General features: G+C 33.1%; 1 protein-coding gene across 1 annotated transcript; it reads right to left on the bottom strand.

Annotated features, from left to right (window-relative positions):
- Nucleotides 1–8,384: 8,384 nt before the first annotated feature.
- LOC128187646 (homeobox protein XHOX-3-like) lies at nt 8,385–13,710 on the bottom strand. The gene is made up of 3 exons (XM_052858058.1): nt 13,265–13,710; nt 9,418–9,575; nt 8,385–9,303 (listed from the first exon to the last, which is right to left on the bottom strand). The coding sequence occupies exons 1-3, from the start codon at nt 13,467–13,469 to the stop codon at nt 8,713–8,715; spliced, it is 954 nt and encodes a 317-aa protein (XP_052714018.1). The 5' UTR covers nt 13,470–13,710; the 3' UTR covers nt 8,385–8,712.
- Between the last annotated feature and the right edge of the window lie 4,697 nt (nt 13,711–18,407).

Raw genomic sequence — 18,407 nt, 5'->3', positions numbered from 1 at the left:
ACCGACACATAATGGGTGTGCTCTAATTATTTATTGCTCCTGAATTTCCCGAAAGTTTATGGGGCTTTTGGCCAAATTTGTTCCAAACAAAATCACGCAAATTGTAAAAGAATTTAGTAGTTCATGACCTGCTCGAATTAGTGCAAAAAGATATTTATTATCTTTAAATAGAGAAAATTTCTAGATGATTTGACACAAATTCGTTCAAATGACGAATTTCCTGTTGCCAATGCAAACAAACAGATACCCTTAAAAACATGTGTGGTTGTGTCGTAAATTTTACTTCTTGTAATTTAATTTCAAAATGACTTTTCTATGATGTTGTAATTATGTGTATCGGAGCTCAAACTCTTCTTTTTACGCAAGCTCCCCGTCTGTAATTACAGTATATTTATAATGTTTTAATTCTTCACATCAAAGAGGTGATTAAAGTTATCGCTGACAACAGTGCGTCCCCATTAACATCCCCTATCTGTTGACGATGGTAGATTGTCGGGCTGATTTATCCCCGCAATACCCTGTGTAAGAATTTTGTTACTTTATTCTTTGTGCTTGATTGCATGACTTCAACGATTCATTTTTTTCCCTTCGAGATCAGAGTAAGAAACTTTTTCCGTGAGTTTGGTGTATTTACTCTGAAGAAACCAAACGTCCAATGTTATTCTGTTTTGAGCCATTTGTCATGCATATTTATATTCGATTTAATTTCATGCAGCTTAGTTATCTTACTGTAAATGTGATCATTTTTCTTCAGATTCTTCTTAAAGAAGTCCATTTTTGAAGAATTACTTAGTAAACAGTTTGCATACATTTGCATAAAAAGGTATATCTGTTTACAATCACTGTTCGTTCAAACACTATAAAGATACGAGAATGAATTTACTAATAGTTTTTTGTGGTTTTTTTTAATTAAATATAATATAAATAGAATCAAATAAAATAATAACAAATGTTGTCGAGAAATACAAATAAATATTTTGTAATTCTCGACAACTAAATAAATGCGTATCCGTGGGTGTTTTACGAGATTAAAAGGCATTATGTATCAGGTTTATTTCTACCCAATATAAAGTAAGGATTTTCAGAAAGGAAAATACCCTAGAGAAAATTTTTTGGAAAGCTTTTATGTGAAACAATTAGTGAATCATTATATTTCACCTTCTTATAAATGATCATTCCTTGTAGATTATAACTTTTAAACAAAATGTTTAAGTGAAATGTAGTGTATCGAAACAAGCACAATTTTACGGTTCATTGAATGGCTGGGAAAAAATAGTCTTCGTCATTGCTAAACAACACAAAGCGTGTAGGTTTTACTTCATAGAACGTTTTTCAAAAGTGTCACGATCACAGACGGCAAACATGGATGACGGACGTTTCAACACCACCATTGACGCTAATGTTTCAAATCTCGGTAGAACTCGCGAATATCGCGAGAAGAGATGTCCGCAAAAGATATATAGCGTGTTGGCCTGTCAGTTGTCAATCGTTGCAGAGAAAACATTATAATCAATTGCAAAACACGTTGTAGACATATTAATACATGTAATTGATTCTGACGTGCAATAAAGACTTACCTGGAGGTAACGGTGTATTCTGCATTGTTTTTTGTTAAAACAATTTCGTTGGTCTATCACAAGAAAACGTGTCTTCTCTTTTTTGTTCTCTTTAGATATCATTTAAAAGCTTCTACTTTGGGGTGATACTGCTTCACCTACTGAATTATAGGATTGAATTTTTTTCTTATGTTCAGACGTATATTCAAGAAACTATGAAAATTAGCTTTCGATGTTATACTTTATTATATGTAAGTATAGAATACTTATGGTTGTGTATGTTCTTTGTTTGTCTTTTTTCAATGACAGTTGTGTAATTGTTCATTTATTTACAATTTAAGGTAAAAAAAACCCAAAAAACTCGTAAGTTGTTCGGAATTGTTTCTAATCCTTTTGTGTATGTCCTTTACAATAAAATATGTTCAATTCATTTGAAAACTATGAGAAATAAATCAATTATGGTAAAATAATGGCTCAAACCAATAAAGTTGTAGCTTATATACGTGTGTTTTTCAGTGAAAAGTGGTTTTTTATATTATCATACGGAGATTAGTAAATTTCAAATTGTGTCAGATGGCTGCAATATTAAAGCTTGGTAAAATATCAGTAAAATATGATGTTTTAAAAGGGAGGTCGAATGCTAAATGGGTTTAAAGTTTCAACTGCTGAATAAAGGGATTACTAGTTTACGAGATTCCTGTTTTAAGATATTATCTTTAAATTCGAAGTGATGCAGCACAAATGAAATACTGGAAATAAACGAAATCTGCATAATACCTCCGAAATAAGCCAGGTTGCGAAAATCTCAAGAAAAACATAACGGCCTTTTAAATAGGCATCTAAATTATCTAATTCAAATCTACTTGATACTAAACATATTTTGGTGTTCATTTGAATGAAATTGCTAAGGATCCATTAGTAGCCTACGATATCAATCTAATACCATAAATTCAAGGATAAATTACTCATAATTGGTCATAAAAAGCTTTGCCATAAAACATTCTTGTAACTGGCGTGAGCCAATTTATATTTTAATCTTTTCAAATTTGAATTTTATCTTTTAAAAGCGACATACAATCAAAGCTTTTTCCTTCTACGTTATTCTTAATGCCCAGATGACTTCTTCGGCGGGAGCTTGGAGCGATAGCGCTTCTGTATTATTTGTATTGTGCGTAACGTTTCGTTCAATCAAAATAAATACATTTTGAGTTTCGAGAAAATTAAAATTTCTTTTCTTTTTCTTTCTCTCACTGTGAAATCCAAATCGAATAAAGAACATTTTACTGTTATATTAAAATACGGTTTATAATATATAACAAACATTTATCCAATAAAAAGTAATTTTAATATACTTACATGTACATGTTTATAAAAAGTGCCATTTATCAATCTTACGTGAAATATAATTAGTAAACCGGAGGCACTAGAATAAGAAAAAGGAATTTTCTGATATGAATACTTTTACAAAATCAATGTCTCTGACTATTTAATTGCTTTAATTCATTCACTATGAAAAATACTAATTTATTCTTATGTGATTTATCCTTCATTAACAGAGTATACAAAATACATGTACTACACTTGGTTGGTTTTTTTAGTCGAATAAAAGGAATTTTGGCACAATTTTGCATACTCTGCTTAATTGTACTTTATGTACTTTAAGTCAAATGAAAAATATTTATCGTTAAGGTTAGATCACATAATTTTAAAGGCAGTACACGATTTACTTCTTGCGATTGCATTTTGAATCAAAAAGTCTTGTAATAATTTTTCTTATATAGAATAATAATCAAACATTCATGTGGTGTTTTTACACAAATATCAAAGTTGTACAATAAATGTTTAAAATGAAGAAATAATTGAACGATTATGATCTAGACATGTTATGATCATTACATCAAATTTTAGTTATTTGTGTGTTTTTGTTTGATTGAGTAAGAAATTAATGAAGGGATTAAGTCAATTGCTGTCGTGGAGATCTTTCTGCCCTGCAGTCAAGTCATACTTCAGACTGAAGACGGACAAATGGCAGGGGCCATCCAAAATAGCCATTAAAAGGATTAAAAGATTAACGTGACGAGCATGTTATGTCGTCAGCTACAAGATGCCATTTGTCTTTGGAATCAATTTACTGATAATGGGATTATATCATTAAAATTTACTTGCTTCATGAACCTCGCAAAGACGATGGGCAAATAAGGCGTGTAAAATGGCTACTTAGTAAGCTAGGAAAGATAAGAAACTCAAAAATAAAGTATTAATATTAATGAAATTTTTATCATAGATGAATATTTAGCAAATTACGATTTTTTTAGCGTTTTAATAAACAACACTTTTTACACTTTTATATAAATCGTCTACACATATCAAAATATTCAAATAGTATCAATATTTAAGATTAATTTACAAAATGAATCCGTATAGGTACGTTATCGACAAGTTCATTTATTGAATGGCCCGCAATCAATTGATTCCGGTTGTTTTTTTGTGTTTTTTTTTTTGTTTTTGTTTTTTTTACATAAAATAAAATAATGCAAGATTTTGAACGAAATCGCATTTTTTGACACCTGATATGTATACATTTGGCATTTATCATTTGTTTAAAGATCCGTTTGCTGATATACCTATTAAGTTTAAAGGTAAAAACTAGACTTTTCAACAAGATTTATACCTGTTTATTCATTTATTTATGTGTGATTTTTTTCTATCTTCCTAATTTTTTGTAAGGTTCCAAATTAGCAAGAGAGAAAAATATTTGATTTATGTTCAAAATTATCAAATTTCTTTCAACGCAATCCCTGACAATATTATCGTACTATAACAATATTTTATCTATATAAGTGTTACACATAGAGTGTCTTTCTGAGACCAATATATTCTCTTGTCAATCACCACAGACAAGGCTGTGACGTTTTATGATCTTACTACGTAATGTTAATGTCGGGAAGGGATTAAAAATAACGGTTCCTAAGCTTAACAACCATTAATTATCAATCAATCGAACATTTATGGACTCGTGTCACTCAGAAATCACTGTTCGAGATTCTAGAATAATGGCAGGAAAGCAACTGCTTGTGGACTAGAATTTACTAATCTGCCTCGTGCAGGCATTGAGCAATATATCTACATGTTAATCTTTGATTTCAAGTGCCTTGTGAAACGAACTTTGTTACTTTAGATATTAAATAGGTCAAAGTTGAATTAGATCCCGTTTTTAAGATTCAAAGGGAACCTTAGATTACATGTAGGCAGTAAAACTATTGAAATGTAATAATATTGTAAATTTCTATTTTTGAAAGCACCAGTCAATAAAATTCGAGCAATATATATGTACGAAACATTTACAAAATATTCGTACCACAGTAGTCTTTTATCTTACGTCACAAAGGATGCTGTAAATGACACTGTCTTTGTTCCTGCTTTTGTTGATAGAACATCTATTAACCAACTCTATTTAGAAAAATAGATTAACACTTATGTATGCAGTTCGAAAAGATTTTATGTATTTTTATGTAACCAATAAATAAAAGTAATCGTCATCTCCTACTGCAATGAGTTTGAATAAAGATTTTTTTTCATCTCTGCTTTTGTTTTCAAATCCAATAAAATAATGATGGAGTAACTCGAAAACTTCATTTCCATTGTTTCAGAAATCTCCATAAATAACACATCTTTCATGTCAATCATCCCCGACCTAGCATCTTGTTGGGGACATTTATTGTCCCTTCTGTGTAATGGTAATGGTTGTAGAGGATTAACTGTATCCAAATTTACATCCAATAATCATTTATTATCAATCAATCGAACATTTATGATCTCGTGTCACTTTCTCTAAAACAAGGCTCAACAATATTCCACGAGAAGGCGTTTGTGCGTTTTGGAACATTTATTTTAGTCCTGGGGCCAGAATTCAGTTTTTGGTTTGCCCTGAAATAAAATACAACTGGCTGGACTCGAGACAGGTGTCACATAAATTTTATTAGGTTTTAATGCCTATATGTCGATATGATTTTATATATGTAATTTTAGATTGAATTTGGATGAACAGAAAGCCCCAAATGATAAACATAGTCATGTTCGGGGGAAAAAAAGACAAAAAAGACAAAGATTCCATAAAAGATAAGACAAAAAAAAATGTACAAACCAAATGTACATCAATTCGAAAAACTTCTATGTTTGTTTTCTGACATAAAGCAATTTTGACCACTTAAGAAACAGTTCAAGAGAGGAACATCACATGTTGCTAAGATAAGGCTAGGCTACTTGGGTACATTGTAACCTCACACCCCTGGGTCTGGCGGAGCGCTACATGATAGGGGGCGTCTATTCCGGGTAATTTGCACCTGATGACAGGTTCTGTGATTTAGATAGTCTCTTCCGTTCTTAATGACCTCTCTTAAGATGTATATTGATTCTTTGTATTCAAGAGTGAAAAGAAAAGACTAATGTGTTTCAATAAACTTGCAAGTGACTTCTTTTTATCCAGTAAAGTTTTGAATATCCTTGAAGAATGCTTTTCTATTATAATTGATAAACTTGTCGAATTACTAGATTAGATACCCTTTGCTAAAGTTTAATTTCAAGTATCCGAAATTCTAATGATTTAAAGATAAGATAGCAAAGATATTGTTGAGATCATCAGAGTCATCCGATTTCTGAATACGTGCTGAGAATCGGGCATTATTGATCTAATCAGGATTTTACTCTTTAATTATGAAAATTATTCACATCTGTGTTGCATGGACAACAGGGTCTTTGTGCAAATATTACTTTTTGAAACTGTAATGTGTATATCACGTTTAAAGACTGTTTAACATCTAATAAAGACGGGTGGCTTAAATGATTTTGTTCACGAAACTAGTGCTAATCGCCATCTTTTTCTCTGCAGTATTTGGTTCACTTTAATGTGTTTTGATATAGCTTCGCCATGATTAATGGCATAGACCATTCAAACCGGGTAAAATTTAAACCTGTTATGAAATATAAGTTACTGAGGAGAAAGGAGGATTTATATCTGACCGTGTGTTTATTTCTTTACGTAAGGCACAAAAGGTACAATGGTTGAAATGGATTCTGCCACGTGAAATTAAAATTCTTTTTGTCGGTTTTATCTTTGAAACAGATTAGTATGCCATACGAACTCGTTAGTTTTTACAAAAGATCGGAGGAGCAGGGGATTTAAAACGAAAGATGTGATATCCTTTACAATTAAAACACAAAGAAAAGTAATTATTCAACTAATTATGCAGAAAAGGGAATGAACTGAATATCTTGAGTTACACCTCACCTGGACAAAGATGGGCATTGTTTACTTGTCCCACCAAGATGTTCTGAAGTGAAATCGGAACTTTAATCTTTCAGAAATTAGCGGATTATCTCATATTTTAAGCAACGATATCGGACCATGATAAGAAGGAGATAAAAAGCGTTAATCACGGATATTAGATATTTGTTAATTTTTCCGATAGATCGCTAGAACTTTCGAAAGAGGAAAAAATAAAAGAGAAGTATGTAGTTGCAAAATTATACCTTCCTGGTGTTATTATTATAATACTGCCAATCATGGTTAAAAAGAAATATATATTAACTGGTGAAGATTGCAACATATGACATCTGATTCAATTTCAACATTTGAATTACTTATCGTATTCATGTAGAAGTTTATTGAATTTGGGGGACACACATCAGGACAGCTGATTTTGAACACGACTGTACGGATATAAGTTGGTTTATTTCTGTCACATTCTTTAACGTGTTGAAAAGATATGAGTTTCTGTCACTGACTTCATATACTGTTATCTCAAACATGGTCGTATGTTTGAACACTACACCCCCCTCTTTGCAGTATATTAATTTGATATCAAAATATCTACTAGTATGATCTTTTTCCCATGAGAGAACGAGTCGGGTTCGATACTCAATGTTATCATTTGTTAAATCACTGAATATTCACAGCAATCGGGTCTACATGAAATGTTGAAATTTTTTATGGGATAATGGCCAACTTAGAAATATCAAATTAAAAGATAATCATACGAAAACTTTCAATTTTTCACAGACTCTAAATAAGCACTAATGGTTATAACTTAATTTCCTTTTTGTTCATGTGGCAAGGAACTTTAAACTTTTAAAAGTTTAATGCACTCTCCCCGCTGGGCTCGAATTATATCATCATTATTTTTCTTTACAACCCAACAGTGCAGGTAAAGTGTTTGTATATATGAACACCTAGATTTGGAAGCGTTTTATCATACCCTTTCATCATCGTAAGAACTATTTTATCTCGCTCATCGGGATACATGCATTTCTTTGTAGATACAAAGTAAAAACAGGTTTTACCACAGTGCTAATATACCCTTTCCGCTGAATTGAATATTACAGCTAATATGATGAAAATATTTTCCTGTGTACCCTCGGTGCATGAATCTTGTCTTCAAAGTCATACATGGTCCCAAGGCAAAAGCTATCAAGCATGTCAAACATGTTAAGCGATTTTGCAATTGATCTTTTTACTTATTTATTGAAAGTTTAAAAACATTAATATTTTTGCCTGTTTTAACCAAAACTTCTATATTTTCTTATTAATGCACTGACCATGCTCAACTTTTGTGTTTCTGTTTTCTGTCCTAAACTTCTTTACCGGCGATGGTGGCTCAGCCAAATATGAAACAATATATATTGTCCATACTATACATTTTTTATATACTGTACTTTAATCCTTTTCTTTTGTGTGTGTGTGTGTGTTCATTTGTATAAACTTTTGTTGAATCTCATATACCAGTGAACTGCACTTGAGTGAATATAGAATAAAATTGACAAACTAATGTATTTTGGATTTAAATTGTTTAATAACAATACATAGTTAAAACAACATATCAAATAATATATAAATACAACGAAGGGTCACGTGATCACGTGTCTACATTTGTGTCTGCTGCAACAAGGCGTCACCAAAGACTGCCTACTAAGGGTAGAGTTATATTTACATGGATTTGCTAAAAGATCATTGGCAATATTAAACGACCATTCATCATGAGTATTCAAATTGGTCTTTTCACTCTCATCACTTAAGCTTATTCATTCAATCTAGGTTTCATTCATTCTCTCACGCACTCAACATTTTAAGCAATAAATTGTCTAAGCGGTTATCGTGACCTCACGACCTTTCTAGCTCGCCTTTCTGTAGGAGTGGATGTTGTGTGGAGCTCAGTGAGCTCAGTGGAGAAGTGCGAAGTGGAGATGACGTAAAGGGTGGTGGCGGGAAAAGGCCCGACATGGGCGAGGAGATAGACGTGGAAGACAGTCCAATGGAGCCGGGAGTAGGGCAGGTGCAAGGCTTTCCAGACGACACACCACAAATTGCGGGATTGTGTTCCATCCAAGGGAAATGCATTCTGGGAGGCATGTGGAGTCCGGTGGGTGGAGAAGAGATCTGGGAAAGATGATCCAGTCCCGGCAGGCGGTGGAGTGGGCTACTGCTGTGTGCCAGGGAGTTGAGCATATCAAGACGAGACGGGAGCGGACTAGGAACAGACAGCGGAGTAAAAGCTGAACTAGCAGAAGATGGGAGTCCATGGAGCCCTAAAGAGGGGTACGGAAGGGATGTAGCACTGGGGACTCCGTAGGGGTAGGAAGCGGCGGCGGCGGCCAAGTAGGCGTACAGCTGGGGATCTGGGGGGATTCCATAGGGCCAGGTCAAGGCCATTCTCTGACGTTTGTCCTTCATACGACGGTTCTGGAACCAGACCTGCAATAAAATGATAATCCAAATAAGAACATTGAAATGTGAACAGATGAAAATAAATGTTATCACATCATTCATCTCAAGTAAACAAAGCAAATTTTTGGATGAGATACACACCTTGATAGTGCTCTCTGAGAGGTTCAGTTGGGCTGCGAGTTCACATCTTTTGGGACGAGAGACGTAGTTCTCCTTGAGGAATTCCTTTTCCAATCTGTTCAGTTGCTCTTTTGTGAAAGCTGTCCTGTATCGGCGAATATCTCTTTCTTGTGCGCTCTCTGTGAAAGATAATGAACACATGGTTATTACTCCAGTTGATACTTAAGTGTAATTTTAGTCAAGGATTAATAGTCAATTTAGCGGCCTAACCAGGCTCTATAAAATCACTTTCATTCAAACTTAAGCATTATTATTGCAGGCAGTCAGGAATTTTTGCGCGTGCATTCGCGCGCAATATTTTCCTCATTTGATTTATGACTTGGAACGAATAGAATTATATTATCGATGGAACTCTTTGATTTTCGAAATTGGAAATCGTTTACATCGCTAAGCTATTGATGGCTGCAGGTGTGATTGGGAGGATTTCTGAAGCCTGCTTATGGTGGCCTGTCGTGTTTATTTGTTTCATTTTATGTTCCCCCTCCCCCAATAAGGTTGATTCGGTTCTCAGATTGTCTCGGCCTGTATATAAATATCTTTTAAAAGATTGCGAACAAATGGATTATGACTGTGTCCGAAAACACCCTCCAAGTAAATTATCATTTGTTAAGAGAATCAATACCATGAAAAAGTCCCTGTATGATCATTGTTCACTTAAACGTTTCACTAAGTCCCTTCAAGTTTTACCGAAATACATTAAAATTGCACTTCAAAGAAATTGCAAAGGGTTTAACACATACTAAAATATGCTCCTGAATAAAAGTGAATTATTTCCCGCACAACTTTTAAAACCATCTAGTTTATGAAACTTTAGTTGTGTTTATTACAGACGATGGGCACGAACCGTCAAATTTTATCTTTAATTTGATTTCATCAAAACCAATTTTTTTTTATCCACTAACAATACCCGAGGTCAGAAATCTTTTGATGAATATATAAAATGTGTTAATTAGCAGACGAGATTAAGTCACGTGACTGTACCTCAAGGAAGCAGACGTTATGATTATAAAACGGTACCGCAGAAAATGAAGAAAAGAGCAATTAACAAAACCCTTCGGACATATAACCCAGGTGAACCGCAATAATTGAATTATTCCCATCTTCTTTGATCCTTCTAATTACCTTAGCATAAACAAATAGTTGTAATTCTATTATTGTTTGATAATTATTTGCAATGTAAATGAGATGCAATCCATCATGCACTGATTGGAGTCGATCATAAAAGTAATATCTACTATTGCAGATTTTTTTTATCTGTTTTATTTTAATTCAGCTTGCAAACGGGCGATAATGTTTAGATAAAGCTTATTTTGGATTGTTTGTATTGCCAACGGTAAAAACCAGAAATCGTGTTTTCTGTTTGAAAAAATGAAGCAAAATAATGACAAAGCAAGATTAATGTGTATATTTCATTTCACCCCCAGATTGCGCCTACTCTTTTAGATTAGCTGGTCTTAATCTTTTCTCAGTCGCGTGCGAATTGCCGTTATTGTAAAAATAAGTAGTCAATTTATTTGTTTGCAAAGAAAATGTTTATACAATTATTGTTTGGAATAATTGTCAATCCGCGCAATGTTTACGAAAAAGAGTTGTTTAAATAACATCTAATGAAACAGTCCGAAAAATACAAATTAGCTCTTAAAGTCAATATTTTTCTTAGATAACCCCGAAAGGGTGCTTAATTTTAAAAGCTGGACCTAACAGGGCGATGACAAAATTAAGAGGGAAAGCAAATGGCCGTCCGATGTTATCTAGTTTTATAGTGGAAGTAGACCCAAGATAATGAAAAGAATTAGTCAAAATAAAACTGATGGCCCCTGGGAGATGGGGAAAGGGATTAGATAAATAAAACATACCCAATTCCAATTTAGTTTTAGTGGTTAAAATAAGGATTGATCTATTTTGTAAAATTACTACCGCTAAATTACCCCCTCCAAAGGATGAAAGACCAGCGTCAAAAGATTACCTAAACGAATTATAGCCCAATAAAAGGACCCTGTTTGCGATTAAGGACGCATTCGAACGACAAATAAAATGTCCCTATCTATTTCTTGTTAAGAAAAAACTTCAATTGATGTGCAAAGCTAACGTGGTTTGGCTATTTATGATCGGGGGTAAAATTCTCATATTAAACATGCAATTTCCAGATTTTGCTCGTTTAATTCGCTAAGAATAAAAAAAAAATTAGAGAAAGTTTTTCATTGTACAAGTTAATTTCTTTTCATCGCACGACACATCAGCTAAGATGAACAGATTAGCTCTTGGAATCCCCCCTTTTTTTGCTTGCGAGTGATTGCCAAATCATCATACTTCAAAGAGGGTCCTCCAAATGGAATTTCTATACCTCGAGTCTATTTAGTCTAATGAAAGGCATTTTATAGCTTACCGTTTTATACAACATTAAACTTGAAATACTTTATCAGATTTTCGAGGACAAAAAAAGCCATTACAACCGGCTATCATGAAAGTAGAAGAGAATGTTGCAAAACCTGATTGGCTACAGAATGTTTGTCCGTCCGAAGCCCGAGACAGGTGAGAGGACGCTAGCGAATTTTATCTGATCTACCTTTTCTTGAATTAAATTACTATAAAAGCATTTGACAAACAGGAAATTATAGTTTAATCTAAATTACGTAAAATATAAAGTTATTACGAATCTACTTTTTTTATTGTGATTGTTTTTTCGTCATAATTACGTTATAGTTTACGAAAAAGCTGTTTAATAACTGAAGGATATATATTTTCTTCACAACTAAAAGATAAATATTTTCAAGTTTATAATGGAATTTCAATTTTTTTTTTGTACACCAAAAATATATTATGAATGTTTAGAGTGAAATAATGTAAGGGTGTGTGATCGTTCCATCAGAAACCATAGCTCAGTATCCGATTGTTTTAATGTGAAATGTCCAATATTAAATTAAGCGAGAATTTGTTAGCTACCACAGAGTCGCAATGTAGTATGATTAAGCATATACAAAGCCATGTTCATGCTAAAATTCATTTCAAGGAAGAAAGTTGTGAGGCAGAAAATTTCACATCCTTCTTACAAGTAAACAATTTGTCATTACTTAAATATGCACCAAGAAAGAAAGACAAGCTAATGTTTAGGAAGAAAATAGGGGGAAAACGTCAAAAAATTATTTATTCATGTTTTGTACCCATGTAAGGAAAAACCCAGCAAACTAGATATATTGAATTTTGAAATTAAATTAACAAATAAAGTAGCATACTATCTTTATCATAGTTATATCATATTAAATGAAGATTGCTCGGTGTCTAAACAAGACATAAGATATATTATAATTAACTATAAATGTAATGTATGTTATTTTAAATAATTCGGTCATTGAAAAATGCATTAACTTTAAAAACTTGACATTATAATATTTCAAAAATCTCCATGAAGACTAGATGTTGGAGGTATAATTCGAAAATAACGAGAAACAAATTTAGGCTCGCCACAAGGGGACCTGTTTATGTCGGGGAAAACGTTGGTGCTAATATATTGTACATTATATATTTCACATTAGGAGTGCCATCATTTTCAGGTAAATAGACTTTGATATATTATGCTAGTAGCAAAGTTCTTGTCAGGAGGGCTTAGAAAGACGACCCAAAAATAGATTAACTAATTAGTTTTTATAGTCTGACTTAATAAAGATCGTAAAATTTAAATTGAATACGTGCGTTATAATGAATGAGAGAGGGAGAGAGAAAGAGAGATGGTTAAAAAGTGAATATTATTAATAATGGATTGAAAATATTAATGATTTTTTTATTGAAAAAATGGTCAAGGAAAACTCACCTTTCCATTTTCCGGAGTATCTTTTGTCAGGTGTGTCTATACCGGAGCTGGAGTCGGAACACTCGGAGCGGGGGGACTCTGGGAAACTTTCCAGGGACTTCTCCAACTTCCCGGTGCCGTCATCCGACATATTCTTCAGGCTCTCTTCTGTGCCGGAGGAGTCGCTCAGACTCTGGTTGGGAGAAGAAGGTACCGAACCCTGCATGTTTGGCGATTGTTCAGATAAAGTCAAACTCACAAAAAAGCTGCTCTAGTCAATAGTTCGGATAATTCCACACAAAAACAACAAAAGTTTCTGATTGCCTTTTCCTTGAAATAATCAGATACAAGCAGGCAATAATATGCACATTAATGTCATCCAAAAGACTTGGCTAGGAGATGGTGGGTAGTTAGGTCCTTTCTCACTGAGGCGAGTCAATGCTCTGATCTTAATGTTCCATGATGACTCTCTTATAGACAGCATTTTCCCAGGTAATCAGGCGTAAAAACCTAAACATATTCATTGATAGAGTAATTACCTCAATAAATCAAATAGCAAACCTGTGAAAAATGTCTCATTTCGACTGTCAATTGCGCATCGATAACAAGATTAGGGCGGAGTTTCGCGCTCTCTTGACCGCGGGGGGCGGAGCGAAGCAACATTGCAGAATTTGATTGGTCGACGCAAAAATCCCGCTATTACATGTCAATTATATGGTTATCAGTAAATTTTCTTTTATCTCTCGGAAAAACAAATTTGTTTTTTTCAATAACATAATTTCATATACCACAAGATAAAAAAATAACATTTATAAAATTAATTTATAACACTGGATTTAATAATATGTAACTTGCAGGGGGAAAAGTAGGACAATAAAACTGGAATTTCTAGAAGAGGGAATGCAAAAGTCGATGATTAAAGTAAATAATGCCGGTTTTACAGACTTAAACTGCATTTTATTACCTAAGCGCTTTTGAAGATTTAATAGTTACTTAGAATACTATTTATTGTAAGACATTAGAATTACGCCGGATAGTGAGATCAGTGAATGGGGTCAATCATTAATACAGTGAACTGCAATAAAATTATTTCACTTCAAAAGTCTTCCTATGCCCCATTACAGCACTGAATCCGTTTGATGTTCAATAGTTGAAACCATAATTCTAAATAAGCGTAAATTTTTATGAAACTTTGTAGCTCGCGTTCGGAAACTTTTAAAACTTTTCGCCCATCTGAATTTTAACGGTATGATGCTTTGTATTGATAAAAAGGAAAATCTCAACAAATCTGATGTATTTTAAGAGATCTGTGTAAATTGATAGTATCATTTGCTTTATAATGAGGTCTTTCCTCTTTGAGTATTGGAAATATATATCCACTTTAACACATGCATATTATGAATATTATTTTTAGAATCACAAATCACTTCAGCTTTTCTTTAAATGAAATAGAACCTAAAAAATCAAATGCAAACTTCTTTTTGTCGATATTTATTCCATGTGGTTACAATATCCTGTTTAAATATTTTTCAGATACAACTGTAAACATTATTTTTTTTGAAATAGAATGTGACAATTAAGGACATTTGAAAAAAATGGAGTCACTGTTGGCCAAAAGATTCAATACATTCACTGGCTTGAATAATCCAGACAGATGAAGGTTTAAATGTAGAATTTTATATAAAGCTACATTTAATTTATGTTGTTGGTGATTAACTTTATTTTTTGTTTGCGTTTAACTATATCGAGACAAATGGAAACATTACTCGAGTTTTCTATGCTTTATTAATTTTGTTTTTCACAGCGTGTACATTCCTGGCCATTTTTTCTTCCATTCTTATCCAGAAAACGTTCCCACCTTCAATGATTGTTATTTTAGCAACTAAGACAACGCCATATAGAACTCTCAAAAAAGGTGCAACTATTTACACCAATTTATCGGCGCAACTTCAAACAAGCTCACAATATTGCGTGAAATTACTCGGGTTTATCAGAATTAGTACCGGTAGGTTAAATACTATTCAATTCTTAATTATATATCTACAGGGCTTAGCGCCTTAGTCGATTCTTCTCACTGGGAATTAAAAGATTCTAAATCAACCCAATGCGACGAATTGATGAAGTTTTTATGATAATTAGCACAAATACTTTACGTCCCCTTTTAAAAAGTTGTTTTATGATGGTGCTCTATTCAGGCCGAAGGGGCATCCCATTGTGGCAATAATTCTCAATAATAGAAAAGGTTTTCATGCTCAAACTGATGAACGCTGTCGATTTTTTCCATTTTGAAGACGATCGATACAATAGAAAATAACAAAAAACAAAAGACAAAAAACTAAAACCCAGACCTATTTGTAAATGTATAATAAAATAAATATGATACAAGGAGAGGAAACGCCTGTTGTCCAATCCTATTGAACTTATTCAATAAATATCAGCTCTCTCTCTCTCTCTCTCTCTCTCTCTCTCTCTCTCTCTCTCTCTCTCTCTCTCTCTCTCTCTCTCTCTCTCATTATCCTCTTTCTCATTATCCTCTTTATCAGCAACAATTACTTATACATGTAAAGCTAAAACTATTCAATGTATAGATTATGGCACATTTGCCCCACCCAGCCAAGATAATCTATTTTTAACGACGAACAACAATATTTTTGTCTTTTTAAATTTACTCCTAATTATTTCCCACGATATTAATGAAAAATATTTCACGTGATTTATGGGACCCAGTCTGTTAACATAGTACTAATTTCTGACACAATACCTGCCAACGCAATGTACATGTGTAAAACAGGACGATTACAACAACGAGACTCGTGACATTGATTTATTCCGGATACTACTACGGTACTCTCCAACAACAGCCATGTTCGTCAACCTTGTTCGATGGTTATTTATTGCGGTATATACTTACCTGGCAGATTTGGAGTTTTTTTTCGGGGGTACATTTTAAACTTACATTGAAACATTAAAAAGTCGTAATTTTGTCAAACGGTTTTGTTAGCCCCTTGTTAATGAAACTGACACGAGTAATGATTCATAATTAAAACGTATGACAGAAAAAACAGAAAAATTTGTTCAAATGTGACAAAGAGGGGTTGAGTTTTAATGTGTAGAAAGGTGATTTATCGTCAAATTTTAACACAGTATTTCAAATTCATTAGAATTAATGGCGTAAACAAAATTAAGATTTTGTTTAATGTTTCAATGCCCCCTTTCTATTTCTTTTAGGTTCTCCTCGTTTGCATAATGTGTTTATGATTAAACAATTAGAAAACAATGTGTAATTAGAAATGCAATGCGTAATATTCATTTTTCAGTATAATGGATAATTCGGTCATTCATCTTGCTCTTTTTTCTTTTAAAATGTTCTATGAAGTTGGTTGTTTTATCTGTAAATATTAAGACTTTTCAGATTCTGGTGTGTTGTAGATTCTATCTCCTAAGCCAAAGATGTCTGGACAACCATATTTTGCATTAGAATACCGGTATATCGTAATAAATATTGCTTTTGTCATTTTGTACGTGATCATTAATCAATGGTATTCTTTTCTAAATTTTGTCTTAATCATTAAAGTGAAAAATAAAAAAAGGGATATACATAATGTAAGCTTAAGATCAACAAAAGGTTTAATTCTTTTTTATTTTTGTTCATTTATTATGGGTAGTTGTGATTTAGGACTGGATACAGGTTCAATGTCTATATGGATTGTCCAAATCAAGGCAAGTTATATCGAGGTGAAATCCTGGCATATGTCTTATAGTCTACAAGTGTAAATGACCTTCGATTATGACTCCGTATTTAATGACTAAAAAAGGTGAAAGAAAATCACCAGAAGAGGAAAATAAGCATATGGGTTCTAACAGCGAGGTTACTTAATGGTAGGCAACCAACGATTGAATATTTGATGGAACCCTAATGGAACTTGGGTAATCTTGTTTCACACGGAAAATCCGGATATTGTTCCTCGTGTGAACTACCGTATTAAAAATTCTACCCGACTACCCTAAGAGACGGGTCGCCGGACTAATTCGATTTGGCGGGATCAAAGCGGTGCGTTTATTTTCGATCTGTTGAGTTCTATTGTTATTTATCTTGTAATTACACCACGGCCATGATGAGGGTGTTATCTGTTTCATTGCTAGAAAATTAGGCATAAGTAGACTCTGCCCTATGGCTGCTGGTCAGCGCTGGGCGCTCGTAAAACTTTTAAAAGAAACTGTAAAGTCGAAACAATCCCGTAGGGGCTATGGGACCGTACAGTAATTTGGCTAAAGAAAGTGTGAAATGAACCGTTTAAGTTTAAATTTATTGCATTTATAGATAATTTTCACTTCAAAGGTCCGGCGTAGATTAGGTTTACACCGAGGGGTTATTCAAAATAAGGTAGAAAATATGTTTACACCTTCCGAGCAAATTAAAAGATGTAAAGATATTTTTTCCGTTCTCTTCCAACAGCAGAAGAGATTTATGACCGGGTGCAATAAAGATTTTAGTTCAAAAAGAGGATTTATAATTTTATAGCAGTGAAATTTGCAAAATTGAAAGGTTCCATACCAAACCTGTATTTTACTGGAACTTCAAAGAATTTACAGAATGTGACAACAAGACGAAATATCTCTTAGAAATGATAAAATATAAACAGGTTTTTTTTTCTCTTCTGTTGATGGGGCACAAGTCTAATTTTCAAATTCGTCTGTTGCCTAAATTTTAAATACTGCAATCATTTCTATTCTAAAATAATTTTGTACATTATTTAAAAAAATCATACTGTTCGTCTGAAATAGCAATGCATTAAAACCATATTGTATGTTTGAAAGAATTGAAGAATCAATTCAATATTTTAATTAGCTACAGTTAAGAACCTCTTGAGATAGATAGACTGGAAAATTTCGGACATTAGATGAACCGAAGGAAGAATAAAATACGCGTCAGTGTCAATTGTCAATACAACTGAAACGTAGAAATGGTGGAACTTTTACGGTTCATTATCTGGCGGAAGAAATCAGATCGTCTGCTGCAACTTAATCAAAATGTCTCGTGTTCCACGAAAATCTGATAGGTCTTGTTAAATATGACAAATTAATCCACAAGTGTCAGGCTTTAATAAACTTTTTACATCTGTCAATATTTCTGTAAAATTAAGTCAGTTCGGATTCAGAAACA

The sequence above is a fragment of the Crassostrea angulata genome, chromosome 1 (assembly GCF_025612915.1).
Source record: "Crassostrea angulata isolate pt1a10 chromosome 1, ASM2561291v2, whole genome shotgun sequence".
Lineage (NCBI taxonomy): Eukaryota > Metazoa > Mollusca > Bivalvia > Ostreida > Ostreidae > Magallana > Magallana angulata.
Note: the sequence above shows the minus strand (reverse complement) of the source record. Positions and strands in the feature narration are given on the sequence as shown.